The 20479-nt window shown below is 45.1% G+C and overlaps 1 protein-coding gene across 2 annotated transcripts; it reads left to right on the forward strand.

The window, feature by feature from the left end:
- The first annotated feature begins 237 nt into the window (after nucleotides 1-237).
- Nucleotides 238-18673, forward strand: NPHS2 (NPHS2 stomatin family member, podocin). 2 transcript variants are annotated; one of them, XM_035009554.1, is made up of 8 exons: nucleotides 238-496; nucleotides 4016-4119; nucleotides 8756-8828; nucleotides 10368-10450; nucleotides 12107-12310; nucleotides 15099-15154; nucleotides 16444-16522; nucleotides 17846-18673. In XM_035009554.1, exons 1-8 carry the CDS (start codon nucleotides 238-240, stop codon nucleotides 18122-18124), a joined length of 1137 nt encoding a protein of 378 aa, XP_034865445.1. In that variant the 3' UTR covers nucleotides 18125-18673. The 2 variants fall into 2 exon arrangements, with proteins under 2 accessions (XP_034865445.1, XP_034865446.1); XM_035009555.1 differs by lacking the exon at nucleotides 12107-12310.
- Nucleotides 18674-20479: the final 1806 nt, after the last annotated feature.

A 20479-nucleotide genomic window follows, 5' to 3' on the forward strand; every position in this document is an offset into this window, starting at 1 on the left:
AGATCGTCGTCTGTAGAAACCCATGTTCAAACACCACGAGGCGGCACACGGGCTTCACACAGACGCGTCGCGGGAGATCGCCCGAGTCTGGGGGCTGGAAGGGCCCGCGGTCCCGCCTCCCGGCGAGCAGAGCCCCCGCCCCGCGCCCCGCCCCACGCCCGCCCGCGGTCATTACCGTCCGGGGTCGCGCCCGCGGGTCACTCCGCCCGGACAGCGCTCCCGGGCCGGCCCCCGACGATGGAGAGGAGGGCTCGGAGCTCCTCCAGAGAGTCCCACGGGAGAGGCGGCGGGTCCCCCCACAAGGAGAACAAGAGGGCGAGGGCGGAGAGGGGCGGCGGAGGCCGTGGGCGCCGGGACGCAGGGCGCGAGCGGGCGGGGAGTCGGGGGGAGTCCCCCGCGCCCGCAGCCACCGTGGTGGACGTGGATGAGGTCCGGGGCTCCGGTGAGGAGGGCACCGAGGTGGTGGCGCTGCTGGAGAGCGAGCGGCCCGAGGAAGGTACGGCAGGTCGGGGATGAGGGAGGCGGGGTGGCCTTTCCACGTGGTACCCAAGGGATGGCCCATCGAGGGAAACGAGTCACGGCGCTGAGAGCCACCGAGGCCAGAGCAGCCTCCTGGACCTGCTCGGATTCCCAGGAAATGAAAGGCCTGAGTTAGGACCCGCGGACGTCCTGCCCAGTGTGGGGACCCAAATACATCAGAAGAAATACAGATAACATCAACTAAATACCGTTGGTCTCAGAGGCGAGCCATGGATAGGAAGTGGGAGGGAGAGTGGTCCAGGTTGGGGAGCAATGAACACTTTTGGCAAAGGAATCTTGCAGCGGTTTTTGTGGCCAAGGAAGAGTATATGGGCACCTAATTTAAGTAAAACATGAATGAACTGGTGGTTCTGGGCAACTGGGCAGCTTATTCTCCTCTCCTCATCCCCACCCCTCAGTCTTACCTAAAAGTATTTTAAACTTTCTTTGGGGTGATCCTTTGGCCTCAGAGCCAAGTGGAGAAGAGCTAGACCTGAATTTAAATCTCAGCTCGCTAGCCATTGATCAGAGGTGGGGCCTTAACCAGCTATGCTAGGGGGATGACCACAGTACCTACCTCGGAGGGTAGGTGTGAGGATAAGAGGAGATATACCATCCAAAGCACTTTGCACAACGCTTGGAGCAAAGAACAGACCCAATTTGAACAGAACACTTGCAAGCTAAAATAGAGGAAAGTTAGACCAAAGGAGGGAATCACGGGGAAAAATATCTTTTTGGCTTCTGTGGGTAAAGCAACTCTTAGGAACAAATTTATCTGCTTCCAGTCCTTTTTTGTAGTGAATGGAAGAAAAAAATTCATCACACCTTAAGTGTAGAATGACAGTGGTCTCAAGGAAAGTCAGTAAGGAATTGTGTGTTATTTGGTTTCTGAGGGCTATGAAATTTTAACATTTCCTGGTTACCAGCAATGCAGTATATGCAGGAACATTGAAAGGTACGATTTGACAAAGATTCCTACAGTTGGGGTGCAGTTTGTATGGACCATGTTAATGCCCTTTTGCCCAATGGATGCCCTTTCATCAGTCAGAAACTTCCAGGCATTAAAGGTTTGTTAGGTTCAATGCTACAGTATTGCTGAGGTGAGAGGTCTTGTAACTGTGTGTCAGACCACATCGGTTGGGGTGAGCCACGAAGGGAGCCCCCATGTGTGGAGTCTTTACTATGTGCCAGGCACACACTGGGTGTTGTACTGAGTATTACTGTTTCCGCATCACTGACCGGAAAACATGCGGGGAAATTAAGTACCTTGCCAGAGACCTACAGCTGGAAATGGAAGGGCCAGAATTCCAGAGTAAGATGGCCTGACCAAAAAGCCCATCCTTGAAAGGTGCTGCCCCTGCTTCCGGGTCACGGTCCCAGCACTGCCACCAGCTGTGTGGCCTCAGGCAAGGAGTGTCACTTTTGTGGGCCTCACTCAGTCTCTCCAGCTATAAAGTGACTAGAACCCAAGACCCCAAGCAATAGATGAGAAGTCCCATTGAGGCCTTGCTGAGCCCTTGCCTGGGAAGTTTCTGTGGCTTCCAGGGGCCCCGGAAGCAAGAGGAGCAACAACACCTCCTTCTCCTCACCTCCCACCAGGCTCCTTAAGACTTGGGAGAGATGAAAGAGCTCCACCTTACCAAAATGTTGGAGATTCTTAGACTATGTCATATCTAAGGCTCTTCCTGCCCTAACATTTAATATTTCACTATTCATGTAAACTGAACAATGTGAATATTCAAGGAACTCATTCCAAGAGAACAGTACTTTGTGAGTAAAGCTGTAAGTTAAATTTGGGGTATAAATATTAGTTTTTTGTTCACATCTCCAACTCTTATGTGAAGGCATTTTGAGGCCTTTCTTCCTTTATAAAATGCTATTTTGTCTGTATATGTATTTCTTTTTACTTGCCATGGTTACCACTGGCAAGTGAAATATGTATAAACTAATTAAACATGGCAATACCACCCTTATTGTCCTTAAGGAAGAATATTGTAAAAACTAACATGGTGTTGATAGAGTAGCATTTCCCAAAATAGATTGCATGAGAAATCAATTTTATGGATCATGAATTTCCTTGGAGAAAACAGTGCCTTGTCAAATGTTTGGGAAATCCTGGGTTAAACAAAGCTAAGAATGCTTCTTTACTGCAGGGATTCCCCTCGCCTCAAAATGCAGATGAGCACTAGGGAGCTCTAGAAGTAGGACACAGAACACAGGATTTCCTAAACTTGTTTTCCCAGGGAACTCTTGCTTTGCAGAGCACCCTGTGGGATTAGTGTTCTGTGGGACACACTCCGGGAACTACCATACTATAGCATTTAGCACTGATGTTAGTTTTGGGCTGATGCAGCTTGTGTACCAAGTGATCAATTTGGTGATGATCCTTCCAATTATTTTCCAAGCACAGAAGTCAAATATTCAAGCCTACCAACTAGTTTTCCTCTTTTTCCCCCATCCCTTAAAATTAGGCTTTTCACCTTCCTAATCTTTAGTCAACACCTGTATGATGTTTTTAAACTCACAAATAGTATCCGTTTGGCCAGTTTCCCAGTACCTAGAGATTAATATTCTTGAGGTTTCCATAACTGTTACATTTAAATAATTTTTTCTATCCACTCCTTCATCCTTACAATTCAATAAATATTTATGGAGAACCTCTTTTGTGTCGGACACTATTCTAGGCCCTGGGGACACAACGTAAATAACCCAGGAGGCTTGTGTTCTTGAGATTAACTTTCCCTGAAACGTTTTCATTTATCACTCAAGCAACATGGACATTCTGCAGTCCAGTTCCTCATTACTTTTATTTACAGACACTACTAGGCTAATATTACCCCAGAGAGATGATTTTTCAAAGACTGCCTAGAGATCCACACCCTAATCCAAAGAAGGTTCTCTAATGGAGGAATTTGAGACGTTTGGGGCAGGTGGTAGTCGGGGAAGTCATTTCAGGGAAGGTGAGCCTCTGCACACATGTGGTTTGAATCACTTCAGAATCAACACCTGATACATGGTAAGCACACTTCAGTGATTTTCATGTATATACGAAATTTCATACATCAATGCTGTGAAGATTATCTCGTGAGAGAGCTATGAGATAGTTATTATGAGCTAGTTAGCATCCCCACTGTGGAGATGAGGAAACACGTTTGAAGAGTTCATATGCCTTGCGTAAGGTCACTGGACAGAAAATGGTGGAGCAGAACTCGAACCCAGACCTTCTGCCCAGATTCTGTGCTTCTTCCAGGTACCCCACTACTGCCTTTCCAGAAGCCTGCTCCACCTTCCACAGCCCCACAGAGCCCTTCACAGACAATGTCCCGTCATGTGAACTGACCAGTGATATCCAGCTCCCTCTAAATTTCCAGCAAAGTCTACACACTGCTGTGATCCTCCTACCAAGAACTGGACCAACAAGTACTACTGGTCAGTGAATATGGTAACATTCTAATATAATTATTCTTTTCCTTTTTTTTTTTTTTTTTTTTTTTAGGTACCAAGTCTTCAGGTTTAGGGGTCTGTGAGTGGCTCCTTGTCCTCACATCCCTGCTCTTCATCATTGTGACCTTCCCTTTTTCGATCTGGTTCTGCATAAAGGTAAGACTTCTTGAGAACCCAATAAGGAATTTCCTTGTGCCTCTCAGTGACCCCAGGTCCACTCCACTGTGACTTTGTATGTGCTGTCTGTTCCACATGGAATGGCCTCACCTCCCACTCCTCTGCCAGGAGAGCTCTTATTCCTTTCAGACCTTGCTCTCATGTGACTGTGAAGCCTTCCTTGACTCCCCCAGACTATCACTTCCTTCCTTGTGTTCTTGTCTCTCTGCTTTCATATCCATTCCAGCACTTACCGCGCGTATACTCTTTGTCGACACCCAATCTCTCCCATTAGACTGAGAGCCCTCAGGTCAGGGTCTACGTCTAGGTCATCTGCATCCTGCAACACAGAGGTCAGCCCAGAATAGATGATGGTGTCCACTTCTGGCACTCTAGGAAACCTCTCAGGCAGCTTCTATTCCATGAACGACGATTTGGCCCACAGGTGGTTACACATGCCTGTCCCTGAAGTAAATGAAGGCCATGTCTGTTCGGGAAGCACATGCCAAGACAGAATTCGAAATGCAAGGGATTTATTGGGAGGCACTGTCTGTGAAAGATTAAGGGGAGAGAGAATAAGAGTAGGCAGAGGGAGCCTTCAGACAATGATGCAGATCTGACACCTGCGCTCTGAGAAGTGAAGGAAGGATAGGACAGAAGGAGCCTCCGACTAGGGTGTAGTGTTGGCCAGCCTGAGAGGGAACTCCAGAGCAAAGTCGGCTTCAAGGAGGAGTTTCCTGATGGGCAGAAATGGCCGGGCCCGAATACCCCCGCCATTGTTATCATTGGCTGGGGCTGCTGGGGAAGAGCATGTCCTTGGCTAGAAGGCTACAGGTGCTGCTGGGGCCATTGCTGATTGCACTCCTCATGCAGGCTTCTCTCCCCATTCTCCCCCTCCTCCCTTCCTCCTCCCGTCTTCCTCCCCCTCCTCCTTTCTCACAAAAGGGTGTTGATTTTGTCCAGTGTCTTTTCTGCATCCATTGAGACAAGTGGTATTTTCCCTTTATTCTATTGAGATGGTGTATTACATTCATTGCATTTTGGATGTTAAACCAACTGTGTGTTCCCGGTATAAACCCCACTTGGCTATGGTGTCTAATTCTCTTTTTATGGTCCCAGATTCAGGCTGCTGGTAGTTTGTTGAGGGTTTTAAGATTCTATATTCTTAAGAGATATTGGTCTGTAGTTTTCTCGGGATGTCTCTCTCTTGTTTTGGCATCAGGGTAATACTGGCCTCAGAGAAAGAATTGGACAGATTTCTGTCCTTTTTGGTTTTTTGGGGAGAATCTATGAAGGACTGGTAGTACTTTCTTGTTAAATGTTTGGCACAATTCACCAGTGAAACCATCTGGTTCTGGACTTTTCTCTGTGGGAAATTTCAAAACTGCTAAGTCAGTCTTTTACTTCTGGGTCTTTTCAGGGGTTTTTTTGTTTTTGTTTTTCTCAAGCCAGTTTCGGTAGTTGCATCTATACAGGGATTTGTCCATTTCACCTAAATTATATCTATTTTGAGGCATATAGTCTTTCATAGTATTTTCTTTTATAATCTTTTTTTTTATTTCAGTAAGGACAGTAATGATGTTCCTGTCATTCCTTTTTCATTCCTGATTTTGGAAATTTGAGTCTTCTTTTTTTTCCCCGTGGTCCATTTAGCTAAATATTTGTCAATTTTGTTGATCTTTTCAAAGAACCAACTTTGGTTGATTTTCTCTATTATTTTTCTATTTTCTATTGCATTTATTTCCACTCTAATCTTCCTTATTTTCTTCTTTCTGCTTGCCTTAGGGTTAGTTTGCTCTTCTATATCCAGTGTCTTATGGTAGACAGTTAGGGTTTTATTTTGAGTATTTCTTCTCTTTTATCATAGGCATCTACAGCTATAAATTTTCCTCTAAGCACTGCTTTAGTTGCATCCCATATGTTTTGGTGTCTGTGTTTTTGTTTTCATTCAGCTCAAAATATTTTCTAATTTCTCTTTTGATTTCTTCTTTGATCCATTGGTTATTTTAGAGTACGTCATTCAGTGTTTTTTTTTTTTTTTTAAGATTTTATTTATTTATTTGAGACAGAGAGAAAGAGAGAGAGCACATGAGAGCGGGGAGGGTCAGAGGCAGAAGCAGGCTCCCTGCTGAGCAGGGAGCCCAATGCGGGACTCGATCCAAGGACTCGATCCAGGGACTCGATCCAGGGACTCCAGGATCATGACCTGAGCCGAAGGCAGTCGCTTAACCAACTGAGCCACCCAGGCACCCCATTCAGTTTCTATATATTTGTGAATTCCCCAAACTTCCTTGTTAATGATTTCCAATTTCATTCCATTGTAATCAGATAATATACTTTGTATAATTTTAATAGTTTTAAATTTATTGAGGTTTGTTTTATGACTAGCATTTGATCTATCCTACAGATGTCTCATGTGTTCTTTTTATTCTTTTAAAGATTTTTACTTATTTGAGAGAGTGAGAAAGAGAGGGCACCAGAGGGGAGAGAGTCAGATGGAGAATCAGACTCCCCACTAAGCAGGGAGCCTGATGCAGGGCTCAATCCTGGTACTCCGGTATCATGACCTGAGTCAAAGGTAGACGCTTAACAACCGAGCACCCAGGAGCCCCGATATTTCATGTGTTCTTGAGAAGAAAGTGTATTTTGCTGTTGTTGGGTGTTGTGTGTAGATGTCTGTTAGGTCTAGTTTGTGTATCATGTTGCTCAAGTCTTATTTCCTTGTTTATCTTCTGTCTAGTTGTTCTCTACATGATTGAAAGTGGAATATTAAATTCTCCAGCTATTTTTGTTGCTTGAATTGTCTATTTCTCCCTTCAGTTCTTTTGGTTTTTGCTTCTTATATTTTAGATCTCTGTTTTTAGGTACATGTATGTTCATCATTGTTATAGTTTCCTAACACATTGACCCTTTTATTGTTATACAATGTCTCTCTTTATCACTAGCACATTTTTGTATTTGTTTTAAATTCCATTTTGTCTTGGGACCTGGGTGACTCAGTGGGTTAAGCATTGGACTCTTGATTTTGACTCAGGTCATGATCTCAGGGTCCTGGGATTGAGCCCCACATCAGGCTCTGTGCTCAGCCGGGAGTCTGATTGAAGATTCTCTCTCCCTTTCCCTCTGCGCCTCCCCGTGCGTGTGTGTTCTCTCTCACTCTCTAAAATAATTAAATAAATCTTTAGGGGGGGAAAAAAAGATGGTAAACCCTAAAAGTCAATTAGGTAGAGGATACTAAAGCAGAATGATGTGTAACATTTGACCAAGGTCTTGAAGGAGTAAGGCTCCTCTGCATCTCTAGGAAGAATTTGTTTCTCCCAGTAAAAGCAGAAATGAAACAAGTAATGCCAGGGAGCCAGGAAATCAGGGATGCCTGGGGCCTGCTCTGGGAACCAAATCTAGGCATTCGTTCTCATTCATTGTTTCAACAAACAAGGCAAGATTCAGGCACAGGAGTTGTAAACCTTGGAAGGATCAACAAGACCTGGTACTTGACCCCAAGGGACTTACAGTGGGGTAGGGAGCCTGTTCCCTTAGGAAGCACACTTCAAAACGTGTTACTTTTGGTCTCTTCATGACATTTTCGTATTTGACTAATTATCATTCAGTGGAGCTTTCTAAAGTGGAGGGAGGATGAAGAAGGAAAACATGTCTACAGTCACAAATAATCCATTTTTTCATTCAACAGAAGTTCACGGGTGGGGCATATATACAAATAAACAGACCAAATAAGCTAATGATAAGCAAGTAGTAGGACCCAGATTTTGGGGCACCGGGGTGGCTCAGTTGTTGGGCGTCTGCCTTCACCTCGGGTCATGATCCCAGGGTCCTGGGATCGGGACCCGCATCGGGCTCCCTGCTCCGTGGGAAGCCTGCTTCTCCCTCTCCCACTCCCCCTGCTTGTGTTCCCTCTCTCGCTGTGTCTCTCTCTGTCAAATAAACAAATAAAATCTTTAAAAAAAAAAAAAAAAAAAAAAAAGAACCCAGATTTTGATACTGGGCCAGAAAAATGAAGTTTATTTTTGAAGTAGTGTGTGTTAACGTTCCTGTTTCTCTCCTAACATGCAGACATTTCTACACAGAGAATCTCCCTTTTTGTCGTTTAAAAATAACTACATATTTTCAGGGCACACTTAATTTTTCTAGATACAGTCACCAATGAGAATTGGCAAATTGAAATCCACATGAATCATTTTGAAGCAACCTCAGAAGAAATTGCTGTTTGAAACAAATAGCTATTTAATAGCTATTTCTATTAAATAGCGAATGTGGGATCCATATAAAAGCTAATAATGGCAGAAGTCACAGCAAAATACAAGATTAAACATGCTGTGATTTTCTTGATTTCGAATGTCGGAGGTAGTAGAAGCATTATTTTTTTAGATAATCATGACTCTTTAATCAAAATTCTGTTCATGGGCTCTAAAATTAACATGGCCAATATACTTGCACGGGTTTCTGAAGTTCTACACTTACTAAGTGTAGATTTTGGAAATGTAAATATTAATAGAAATTTTTTCTTGGTTCTCAAAACTAAAGTTTTCTGGTATCCAGGATCACGCTCGTGTGCCAAGTCCTTTTGAAGACTTTATTTTTCTTTCTTGGAGTGTTTCAAAAGTATTATTTTTCCCTTTAGGTTGTACAAGAGTATGAGAGAGTAATAATATTCCGACTGGGACACCTGCTTCCTGGAAGAGCCAAAGGCCCTGGTATGAAACACCCTTCTACCCCCCATAGACTTGCCAGTTTCTTCAATCCGTGCATATTTGTAATATGGACCTCAGATTATATGACATAACCTGATTTGTGATATCTGCATTTTCTAATCTGTTACTTGTAACACAGGTTATGAAAGATTCTTCAGAGAGCATTACTATCGGGTAACAGTGGCCAAGAAGGAGGCTGGGTGCAGAGTCAAGTGCCGGGGCCAGGCTGGCTAGACTAGCAAGTAGGCTTAGGACCCATGGCTGGGCACTGGTTTGAGCAGAACATGTTTTGGTTAGAGTGCTGAGCAAAGCTGAGCTAGTTCAGATACAGGGGGTCAGACCAAACCATGGGAGATAGGAAAAGTCCAGCATCCGAGTGACAAATTGGCCTTTGGTTCATGGAATTTAGAAAACATAGATGGAGCACTTCCTGTGTCTTAGATATTGTATAACTGCCCAGGAGGTGAAGATGGATAAATGAGATGGTTTCTGATCTCTAGGACCTTAAAGTATAGTGGAGTTGATGTCCAGAGGTCCAAGCACAGATAGAAATATGGTTAGTCCACAAAGTCTAAAGTAGTTGGGGTTTGGAGATTCCAGCTAGCCAGAAAGGCAAGGGAAGGAGCGAAGTCCCAGGTGCATATACTGGAAGTTCCAAGCCAGCTTTACAGAAACAAGTAGAGAACAGAGACTAGACCAGAAGACACAAATCTGAGTTTGACAATTCAGAACAAACAGACGGATCCACGCAAAAGTAGAGCCAGACCCTGTGGTCTAGGACAGGGACCATCTTGTTCTGGTTCTAGTTTTCTGCATCCTTCTTTACTGGGGCTAGAAAGGGCTAGTAGCTGGGCTGCTCCTCAGAGAGGTCCTGGGCTCTGTGAGGTGCTGCTTGTTGGCTCTTACAGGAGCCCACACTGCCCAGTGGCTCTCAGAAAATCTCAATAAATCAATTTAAAAATACTGCACACTGACCTTGTATATGACATTAGGTAACATGAAGCTGGTATCATGATATTGCTATTGTGATACCCTCTGGGGTTCACATTTTAAGAAGTACCACATGGAGGTTGCCGGCTCTAAAGTTGGTCATGTTGGTACACGCATGGATTCAAAAATAATTTTACAAGTCAAGCACTAAAACTAACGAGGGTGCATGAGACACTCTCGTTAGGGAGTTAAATCTAGTGAAGAAGACAGACATGTTACTCAAGATCTGGAGGGGTTAGCACCATGACCAAGGTGACCATACAGCCCATTTTGCTGGGATTAATCCCCACTTATGTCTGTTGTCCTGGAGTAAGTTGTAACAACGCTCACCTTTCACCCTCAAAAGTGTTCTAGATTGAACAAAAAATTGTCTGGTAACTTTAGCAACCACAAACTCACTATCAGGATAGAGGTGGGATTGCCCAATCAGTCTGTGTGTAGTTGGAGGCTAAGGAAAGCAATGCAATATGCAACCTCACCCCGAAGAGGTGAACCCCAAACAATCTCCATACTAACCATTCACCTGTCAATTTCTCCACCCCCCTCTTCTAGGCCTTTTCTTCTTTTTGCCCTGCCTGGATACCTACCACAAGGTTGACCTTCGCCTCCAAACTTTGGAGATACCCTTTCATGAGGTAAGTCAAATGATGGATTTTGCTTTCTCTCTACGTTTTGTATGGCTGAGCTACCAATTCTGGTCCAAGTCAAAATGACTATTTAAGCTCAAAAGTCGAAGAGGAAAGTAGAGATATGGATTGTATCAAAGTTAAAAACTCCTGTGTATCAAAGGACACAATCAAAAGACTAAACAGATAACCTATGGGTGGGAGAAAATATTTGCAAATAATACTTCTGATAAGGGATTAATACCCATGATATATAAAGAAATCTTACAAATCAACAAGAAAGCAAACAACTCACTTAAAAATGGGCAAAGGACTTTGTGATGGTTAATTTTATGTGTCAGCTTGGCTAGGCTAGCTTCCCCTTTTATCAGAGTGTATCCTTTCAAATTTTTCTATGTATGTGGTTATATTTACAGGCAGGTGGACATATCATACTATTTCATAACATGTCTTTTTTCCCTCAATACTCTGTTGGATCATGTTTTCATATATTAGCTATATTTCTACCCCTTTGTCTTATTTTTTTTCAAGATTTTATTTTTAAGTAATCTCTACACTCAACATGGGGCTTGAACTCACAACCCCGAGATCAAGAGTCGCCTGCTCTTCCCAATGAGTCCCCCAGGCGCCCTTTGTTTTAAATGGACACATAGCATTTCAATGTATGGATGTACCACAATTCACAATTCCCTGTTGTGAATATTAATTGATTTCTAATTTTTTATTATAATAAACAATACTATGAATGACATCCTTGCAGCTAAATCCTTAAAAATATGTCCTTGTGATAAGTGTCTAAAAATGGAAATGTTGAGAATGAGCAGCTTTTAGGTCTCTTGGTGTGTAGCACCAGTCTGCCCCCTAGTGGACACTCAGCAAACAACATCAGAGCACTTGTTTCCCAGAACGTGCTTCTCTTTTAAGCACATTTTTTGGCATCGGTTTTTGTTTTTTTTTTTAAGATTTTTGTTTTATTTATTCAATTGACAGAGATACAGAAAGAGAGAGAGCATGAGCAGAGGGAGAGGGAGAAGCAGGCTCCCTGCTGAGCCAGGAGCCTGATGTGGGGTTTGATCCCAGGACCCCAGGATCATGACCTGAGCGAAAGGCAGATGCTTAACCATCTGAGCCACCCAGGTGCCCCTTGGCATCAGTTTAAAAAGACCTGATATACAATTAACTGAATGTTTTTGTCTAAGAAAATTATTCCTGATATTTTTACAAAACTATTTACAACAGGATTCCTTTAAATTGTGAGTTCTTTAGTGTATTTCATAAAAACTCCAGAATCTTCAAAAACACATCTATTTCGAATAAAAGGGTGGGCCAACAACTCTTTTTTTTTTTTTTCCTATAATCTTACTGAGAAAATTTCCCTTGAACACATTTAGCTTCTCTATCATCCCCCTGGGAAAAGAGCACTAAACTAAGTCCTGTTCGGGACGCCTGGGTGGCTCAGTCGGTTAAATGGCTGCCTTTGGCTCAGGTCATGATCCCAGGGTCCTGGGATCGAGTCCCACATTGGGCTCCCTGCTCAGTGGGGAGTCTGCTTCTCCTTCTGCCTCTGCCCCTACCCCTTCTTGTGCACTCTCTCTGTCTCTGATAAATAAATAAAAATCTTAAAAAAAAAAAAATCATGTTCTCCAAACTCTTTTTTCTGCCCAGGTTGTGACCAAAGACATGTTTATAATGGAGATGGATGCCATCTGCTACTATCGAATGGAAAATGCCTCTGTCCTCCTAAGCAGTCTTGCTCACGTGCCCAGAGCTGTCCAATTTCTTGTGCAGACCACCATGAAGCGTCTCCTAGCACACCGATCCCTCACTGAAATTCTTCTAGAGAGGAAGAGCATTGCCCAAGATATAAAGGTACTTCAACAAATTTATCATCTAATATGTTGAAATACCTCTTTCTCTTTTATTCATTTCTTCATCGGTCATTTATTGAAGCACATGCAATGGAAGCATCTGGCAGGCGTTCACTGTTGAAGGTACCATCCCTCAAGGAGCTGACAGCTGAGTGAGAGGTTGCCAGACTGACCCTGAATCAACCAGGTGATGACTAGTCAGTCATTGCCACAGGTTCTGCCCTTCATCCCCCCACCCCAGTGGCTCTACACTCACTGGAACGTGCCCCCAGAGCCCAAAGAGAGCTGGCAGGGAAGATGGGGCCACGTGGGACACGGCTGGTCCCACAGACATGAGAAGGCATGGTTCCTGGGAGTTGACAGTCTAGCTGGGGAAACAGGCAAAGTTAGTTCAAATAAGACTTTCAGCTAAAAAGAAAATGTCACAGACCCTTACATGATTAATCTCCCAATCAATCACTGAGATTTAATTGATTGGGAATTAGGGAGGGAATCGAGGAGCAGGAAGTGCCTCACGGGCAGCCCCATCCAGCCGCCAGGCGGCAAGCTCAGCCTCCTCACCCTCCGCCACAGTGGCATCTTCCGTTCTTACCAAGACAATGTGGCAAAGGTATTGAGACGGGAGAACAAAGCCGGATTCCTGGCAGCTGGCCAAATGGCAGTTACCACCAGTCGGGGAGCCTGTCGTGGGGGCCACAGGCTCCCTGGCCCAGAATCGAGTCAGGAAGGTCGGAATGTTGTCTTGCCGAAAGGAGGACCTCCAGCAGAAGCCCGGAGGACCAAAGGCATTTAGGTAGTGATTGTGCCTGATGGCACCTGAGCACTCATCTTCGCAGGTGACTTGTCCAGCTTGTTACTTATAAAACTGAGATTAGAGTCTTGGTGGAAAAGGGACAAATTCAGAAACAAAAGAACTAAAAAGAAACAAGAAATTAGAACACGAGGGACACGGGCAGTTCCTGCTCTGGAAATTAAAAACCACTCCAGGGGCGCCTGGGTGGCTTAGTCATTGTGCGTCTGCCTTCGGCTCAGGTCATGATCCCAGGGTCCTGGGATCGAGCCCCGCATCCGGCTCCCTGCTCAGCAGGAAGCCTGCTTCTCCCTCTCCCACTCCTCCTGCTTATGTTCCCTCTCTCGCTGTGTCTCTCTCTGTCAAATAAATAAATAAAACCTTTAAAAAAAAAAAAAAAAAAACCAGTCCAGCGTGCTCCCCCTCGGCACCCTCAGCCTCTCTTCCTGTTCACCCCTCCCCTCTAAAGGATAGAGGACAAGGTCACACAGCAGGCAGATAATGTTCTCCGGATGAGTGAACAAAGGAGCCAACTGTTGTAGCCCCACTCCTTCCCATCCTCCCCCCAACCCCCCCCTCCCCCGTGGGCTAACCCTCCATCCCCCTCAGCGTTTCTCTGGCATTTTCCATGGGCCTCCTCTGCAAGGAATGTTTCCCTTTTCTCCACAGGCGAAGTCCTATTTGTCTTTTAAGATGCCACCTCCTGTGTGAGGTCTTTTCAACACTCCTTCCTCTCATCACCCCCTCACCCCCACCCAGATGAGTCAGCCTTCTCAGGGCTCTCGGTGCACTAAGCTAGCTAGATGTCCAGCCACTGAGAAATAACATCAGTGAACCAGAAAAGAGTAGGGCCCCCCCCCCCCGGGGCGTGCCATGCCCTGCCCCTCTTTTCCAGAGCCTACAGTTCATCGTCTTCTGCCTTCTGGGCCTGGGAGGTGGGGCAAACGGGGGCCACCGGCAGGAAGGAAGCACCTCTAAATGAAAACCATTTGGGAGAGATTAGACTCTGGTTCTCTAATAAGTGCATCTTAAAACAGATTTATCAAGTTCACTGTCTGTATTGGTTTCCCATTGCTTCTGTGACAAATTACCACACACTTGGTGACTTACAGCAATGCCAATTTAATCTCATACAGTTTTGAAGGCCAGGAGTCCAAAAATAATTTCACTGGGGCAAAGTCAAGGTGTCAGCAGGGCAGCTTCGTTCTGGAGGTTCCAAGAGGAGAAATCATTTCCTTGCCTTTTCCATCTTCTAGCAGCCCCGTTTCCCCAGCTCGTGGCCCCTTCCTCAATCTTCAATCCCTCCAAATCTTCAATCCCTCCAACCTTCAATCCCTCCAACCTTCAATCCCTCCAAACTCTGCCCACAGAATCACATCACCTTCTCCTCTTCTGTAGTCACATCTCCCTCTGTTCCCCCTTAAAAGGACTTGTGACTGCATTTGGGACCCACAGGGAAGATCCTAGATAATCGCCCCATAAATGGGGCGATTTTAACTTAATCCCATCTGCAAGGTCTCTTCTGGGGTAACATTCACAGGTTTCAGAGATAAGAACATGGATGTCTTGGGGAGCCATTATTCAGCCTACCACACCATCTTTAATTCCACAAGTATTTATTGAGTGGCACTGTGCAAAGTTAAGCAGCTTTATTTTTTTAAGAGAGAGAGAGAGCAGGGAGAGTGGCAAAGGGAGAGAGAGAGAATCTCAAGCAAGCTCCACACTCAGCATGGAGCCCCATGTGGGGCTCGATCTCATGATCCTGAGATCATGACCTGAGCCAAAATCAATGGTCAGATTCTTAACCAGCTGAGCCACCCAGGTGCCCCAAAGTTAAGCAACTTTTTGCAAGGCACCGTAACATTAAAACAAAAAAGGAAATGAATGTTCCTTCAGAGGAAATGTACTTTCTCAGTTCAGAACAATGGCCATGAGGGCATAGGGGTACTCTACTCTCACCTGGAGGTTCTCACTGACATCTCAACTCTTCCCTCCACAGGTGGCCTTGGATTCAGTGACCTGTATTTGGGGAATCAAAGTGGAGAGAACAGAAATGTGGGTAGGAAATTAAGCAAGAAGAACAATGTGATAAAGGGAAATATTTTGGTTTTATTTTAAAATAACTTTTAAAAATTATTTTCAATGAGTACTATAGCCACACTGCATAAATTCGGACAAAGGAAAAAATTACCTAGGACTCAGAGCCATAACCAGCCACTGTGACATTTAGGCAAATTACTTTCATGATTTTCTCTCCATGGAGTTAAAATAATTTTTTGAGATAAAATTCACATAACATAAAAACTCACCATTATAACCATTTTAAAGTACGAGTGTTTTTATTATATTCATGGAGTGGTGTAACCATCATTACTGTCTAATTCCAGAACATTTTCATCACCCCAAAAAGAAAGCCCACACCTGTCAAGCAGGGACTCCTCATTGCTCCCTTTCCCCCCAGCCTGACGACACTAATCTCTGTGTACTTGGCTATCCTGGACATTTCATACAAATGTTATATGGCCTTTTATGTTTGGCTGCTTTCATTTAGCATGTTGTTTTCAAGGTTCATCTGTGGTGAAGCAGGAATCAGGACATCATTCCTTTTGACGGTCAATTAATATCCATTGTGTGGTTACAGCTCATTTGGTTAACCTGCTCGTTCGCTGATGGACATTTGGGTTGTTTCCACTTTAGGACTATTCTGAAGAACACTGCAGTGCCCGTTCATGTGCAAGATTTTGTGGGAACATGTTTTCACATATACCTAGCAGTAGAATTGCTGACTCGTATAGTAACTCTATGTTTAACTCTCCATGGAACTGCCGGATTGTTTTCTGGCTATGTCATTTTCGTAGTTACAAACAGGGTAAAAATACAATTTTGTATCCTTTATGTAATAACGTTAAGTATTACTCTTATGCGGTCAGTTCTACTCTTTTCAAAATCAATTCCTTCATAAACGTAGATGCCTTCCCCTATCACGGATAGTATGGCTCATCAAAGCTGTTTTTCATTGTTCAAATTTAATAGCTGGGATTTAGATTAAACCTTAAGTAGGAAAAATCATAATCATCTATCGACTAAAGAATGTGTTCTCCTTGCACAGAGCAAACCAGGGTGCTGCTGTAACATCAGTGATCGTGTGTCTGCAGTTGAGGCACTGACTTTCGAGCGGCCCTTCTCTGCCCACCATTGGCCTTAGAGGTCTAGGGACGGCCACCCTGTTAGATCAGAATTTGCCGGGCATCCTGAAATAACAGAGACGTTGGCCAGTCTGGCTGAACCCCTGGCTGCTAAAAGCAGTGCTGCACACCTACCTGTCCACGCTCTTTCTTTTCCAGCAAGGATGTCAGGCTGCCGGCGGGGCTCCAGCACTCCCTGGCTGTGGAGGCCGAAGCGCAGAGACAGGCCAAAGTGCGGGTGAGCCAGTGCGGTGCAGGCCCGCCCCCCACTGAGAACATTTCCCCTGCTTCCTCACCTCCCACTCCTCCAGAGCTGGTGCCCCCCACCCCACCCTATTAAAAGTATTCCCTTAAAGTGTGTTCATAGCCGCCTGACTAGTGCCACCCAGCCTTTTCCGCGATGCCCTCTCTCTGAAGCCACTGGAAACAGTGAGCTCCTCCTCCTCCTCGCGTCTTGCCTTCACTCGCTCTCCTGAAAGGCATCCTCCCCCTCCCCCCCCCACCCCCGCCATCCCTCTTCCCTCGAGCTGGCATCTTTCCTTGGTAATATCAGCCACCTGTCACCTCTGTGTTAATGCGTGAATGACAGCAGACCTGTATCCCTAGCTGCGTGCAGGCTGTGGAGGGATGACCACGATGAGGCCCGATTCGCTCAATGCCAGAGCCAAGAGAAGGTCACGCCAGGCAGGCCTGCCGGCCGCACAGCGCTAGCCACCAGCAGCTCCTGGGGATGGAGGTGGGGGTGGGAGGGGTGCTGGGAAAAGGAAAAGGAGGACTGAAGGGGAGACAGATTGCTCTTAAAGAAGAGAAAGCAGGTGAAGAACCCCACCACAGAGGAGCTCAGTAACCGAGGAGTGTTGAGAGGAGGAAGGGAAGAAAGTGGTCCTCTGGGCAGAGTTGCTTCTAGATCTGAGTCTAGTCCTCTTAGTCCACTTTAAGGTGGCATTTGGGTGGTGAGCTTCGTGCTTTTTCCTCTGAAATGCTCACTCGTTCATTTTGCCCTGGTTAGGAGTCCCCGCTTCAGGCTTCCACGTCCTCGCCTAGAATGCTGGCCAACTTTTTCTCAATATGGCAAAATCCTACTAATCGTTCAAGGCCCTGCAGACATAATTTTTTTTTTTTTTAAGATTTTATTTATTTATTTGACAGAGAGAGAGACAGCGAGAGCAGGAACACAAGCAGGGGGAGTGGGAGAGGGAGAAGCAGGCTTCCCGCGGAGCAGGGAGCCTGATGTGGGGCTCGATCCCAGGACCCTGGGATCATGACCTGAGCCGAAGGCAGACGCTTAACGACTGAGCCACCCAGGAGCCCCACCTGCAGACATAATAACTCCCCTAACACATCACTATGCTTGTCAGGGCCCTTGACAAATTCGGCCCTAAATTACAACGAAGAGTGCAGCCAATCTCCCCTAGACCAGGATCCTTGAGCAAGAAGGCCGTCAGCCTGCTGGCTGCTTCACAGGGCCTGGCGCCAGGCGGTGCTCCGTGCTCGTTCGCTGAGGGACACTGAATAGTGAGTAAGAACAAACCACTTTGCTTCTCCTCACATCTGTTCCCAGGTGATCGCTGCGGAGGGGGAGAAGGCCGCGTCCGAGTCCCTGAGAAGGGCAGCTGAGATTCTGGCAGGCACTCCGGCCGCTGTTCAGCTGCGGTACCTCCACACCCTCCAATCCCTGTCCACCGACAAACCTTCCACGGTGGTTTTGCCTCTGCCATTTGACTTGCTCAATTTCCTGTCTTCGCCCGGCAGTAGAACTCAAGGAAGCCTCCCCTTCCCCAATCCTTCCAAACCTGTCGAGCCACCAAGTCCTAAAAGGAAAGACTCTCCCATGCTATAGGAGGAGCCACGGGGAACGGGCCTGGAAGGGGCCTGTCAGGCGACAGCCACATCCCCGAGGGAGGCACGCTGTCCTCACGTCCCGCGCTTGCTTCGGTGGCCACACGGAATACCCTTGGAATGCACAGTCACAACTCAGCAATTCGAAACAATTGTGAGGGACAGTGAGATGATGTAATGACAAGTTTAGATGGATCATTTTAATTAGAGAAACTATGGGAGAGAGCTTTAGCCAACATTCTACTCTGGAAAGAATTTTATGTCTATTTTGCTGTATGCCCCCTGGCCCCTTTGGCAAGGTCTTTGCTGCTCCCGTGGCCTTTTTATTGTGTTCATCACACATTATTGTAATCCTGTAGTTAAGATGCAGGCTTCTCTCCAGCTGTACTATGAACTCCTCAAAGGCACATCTTGGTCATTGGCTCCCCCCACCCCCCCCAACTACATTCAACCTTGTATGTTCCACCCTATGGTCTTCACATCTAACCCTGATAGGTGCACCACAGTGACACTTAAATGTTCCCGAGCGAATGAAAGAAGATGTACTTGGGCTGGATATAAAATGTACATCTAATTAAAAGAATTTAAAAGGAATTCTTTTTATGGAGCCTCCTTTTTAAAATAGAGAAATAAAAGGACAAAAACATTTACCTGATACATGTTGCTTAAAATCTTAAGAAGCATCACTGTAAACATGGGATGGATGTATTCTCAGTATAGCATTTACCTCAAACAGTAATGACATTATGTGACCTATACATGTCCTGAAGCATTCTTTTCTAGTACAGACATTCTTTAATATAAATAGATTCTTATAAGTCTTACTTTCCATTAACTTGTCTTACTCAATTAGAAATATGTATCTATAGGGGCACCTGGGTGGCTCAGATGGTTGGGCGTCTGCCTTCGGCTCGGGTCATGATCCCGGGGTCCTGGGATCGAGCCCCACATCGGGCTCCTGGCTCAGTGGGGAGCCTGCTTCTCCCTCTGCCTCTCTCCCTGCTCGTGCTCTCTCTCTCTCTATCTCTGTGTCTCAAATGAATAAATAAAATCTTTAAAAAAAAAAATGTACCTATAGAAAAAAATTAGCCAAATAAGAAAGCATCCTGAGGTATACAGCAAATCCTCTATAGACTTAAAAAAATCAATAATATTATAAAATCTTACTAACATCCCAAAAATATTACTAATATCGTGTATGTTAGTAAAATGCTACTTATAATAGGAAGTTCCATGTTGGTAGTACAGAAGGAAATAGTGGTATCCCTAAGTGAGAACTTTAAACATTTTACATAAACACACCTGTAAAGGGTTTTTGTTTATGAATGTTAACCCATAAAACCCTACAGCGCATTATTTCAAGAGAGAAAATGTATTCTGATCTCCTAAGAATGGACCTAGAAACTTTTATAGCATTGTGTCTGTTGGGGATGGGCTGGTTCCCCACTATGTTTAAGTAACAGAAACAGGGCCCATGATCAAGGATGCTTTGCCTCTCGATCACTTCCACACTTCTGCCCTCTCTGCCTTTCCTCCTGTTTTCCAACAAAAAAAGACCAAAAACTCCCTAGTGGCACATGCTAATACAGCAGTATATAATGATGCCATCCGAGGGCCATCTCTGTCCTACACCTCTAAGCCTCCTTCTCACCTCCATCCACAGCTGGGAAAGCCACACACTCTAGCCCAAGCCTTCAAACCTGAGGGTATTGGCCAAGCAATGCATCTTCCCAAGATTATGCAGAACTGCTAGATGATTTCAAAACCCACATATTCATACAATCATGCCCAATTCGTTTATTATTTTAGCAATCAGCTTATATGGTTACTATGTACTGAGATGATAACTTTGAATTTTGTTTCAAAAGGCTATTTCATCCATTTCTGAAAAATATTTCCATATCTTCTCAAAAGAAGTTTCCCTCCCTACTCCCAAGGACCATACTTGGTTGTGGGGGAGTGGCAGTGCTGAGAGCCATAGGTTGATTAGTCTCGGCTGGAGGCAATGGGAGATTCTGAAGCCAAAGGAGCAGGCAAAGCTTTAAACCAGAAGTGCCAAAATACAAAATATGGAATCCAAAAGGCTGCCAAATCCAAGTAAGCCAAAAGCAGATACCTAAATCTGCCAAAAGTAGGGTACCAGAGAGAGGAAAGCAAGCACTGAGGAGGCAGTAATAGATAGGATGAGAGTTGGGGAAAATTCCTGGGTGATTTCCTAGAATATCTAATAGATGGGGTTTGCGGTTTGCTTTTGTGGACCAGCCAGGGCATGGTCATTGATGATCCAGCCCATTTAAAGGACCAATTAGGAGTGAATGCCAGGGTAATAATAATAATGGCTTTTAAGACCCTTAAG

This window comes from Mirounga leonina, unplaced genomic scaffold (assembly GCF_011800145.1).
Source record: "Mirounga leonina isolate KUSES-001 unplaced genomic scaffold, KU_Mleo_1.0 Mir_154, whole genome shotgun sequence".
NCBI lineage: Eukaryota > Metazoa > Chordata > Mammalia > Carnivora > Phocidae > Mirounga > Mirounga leonina.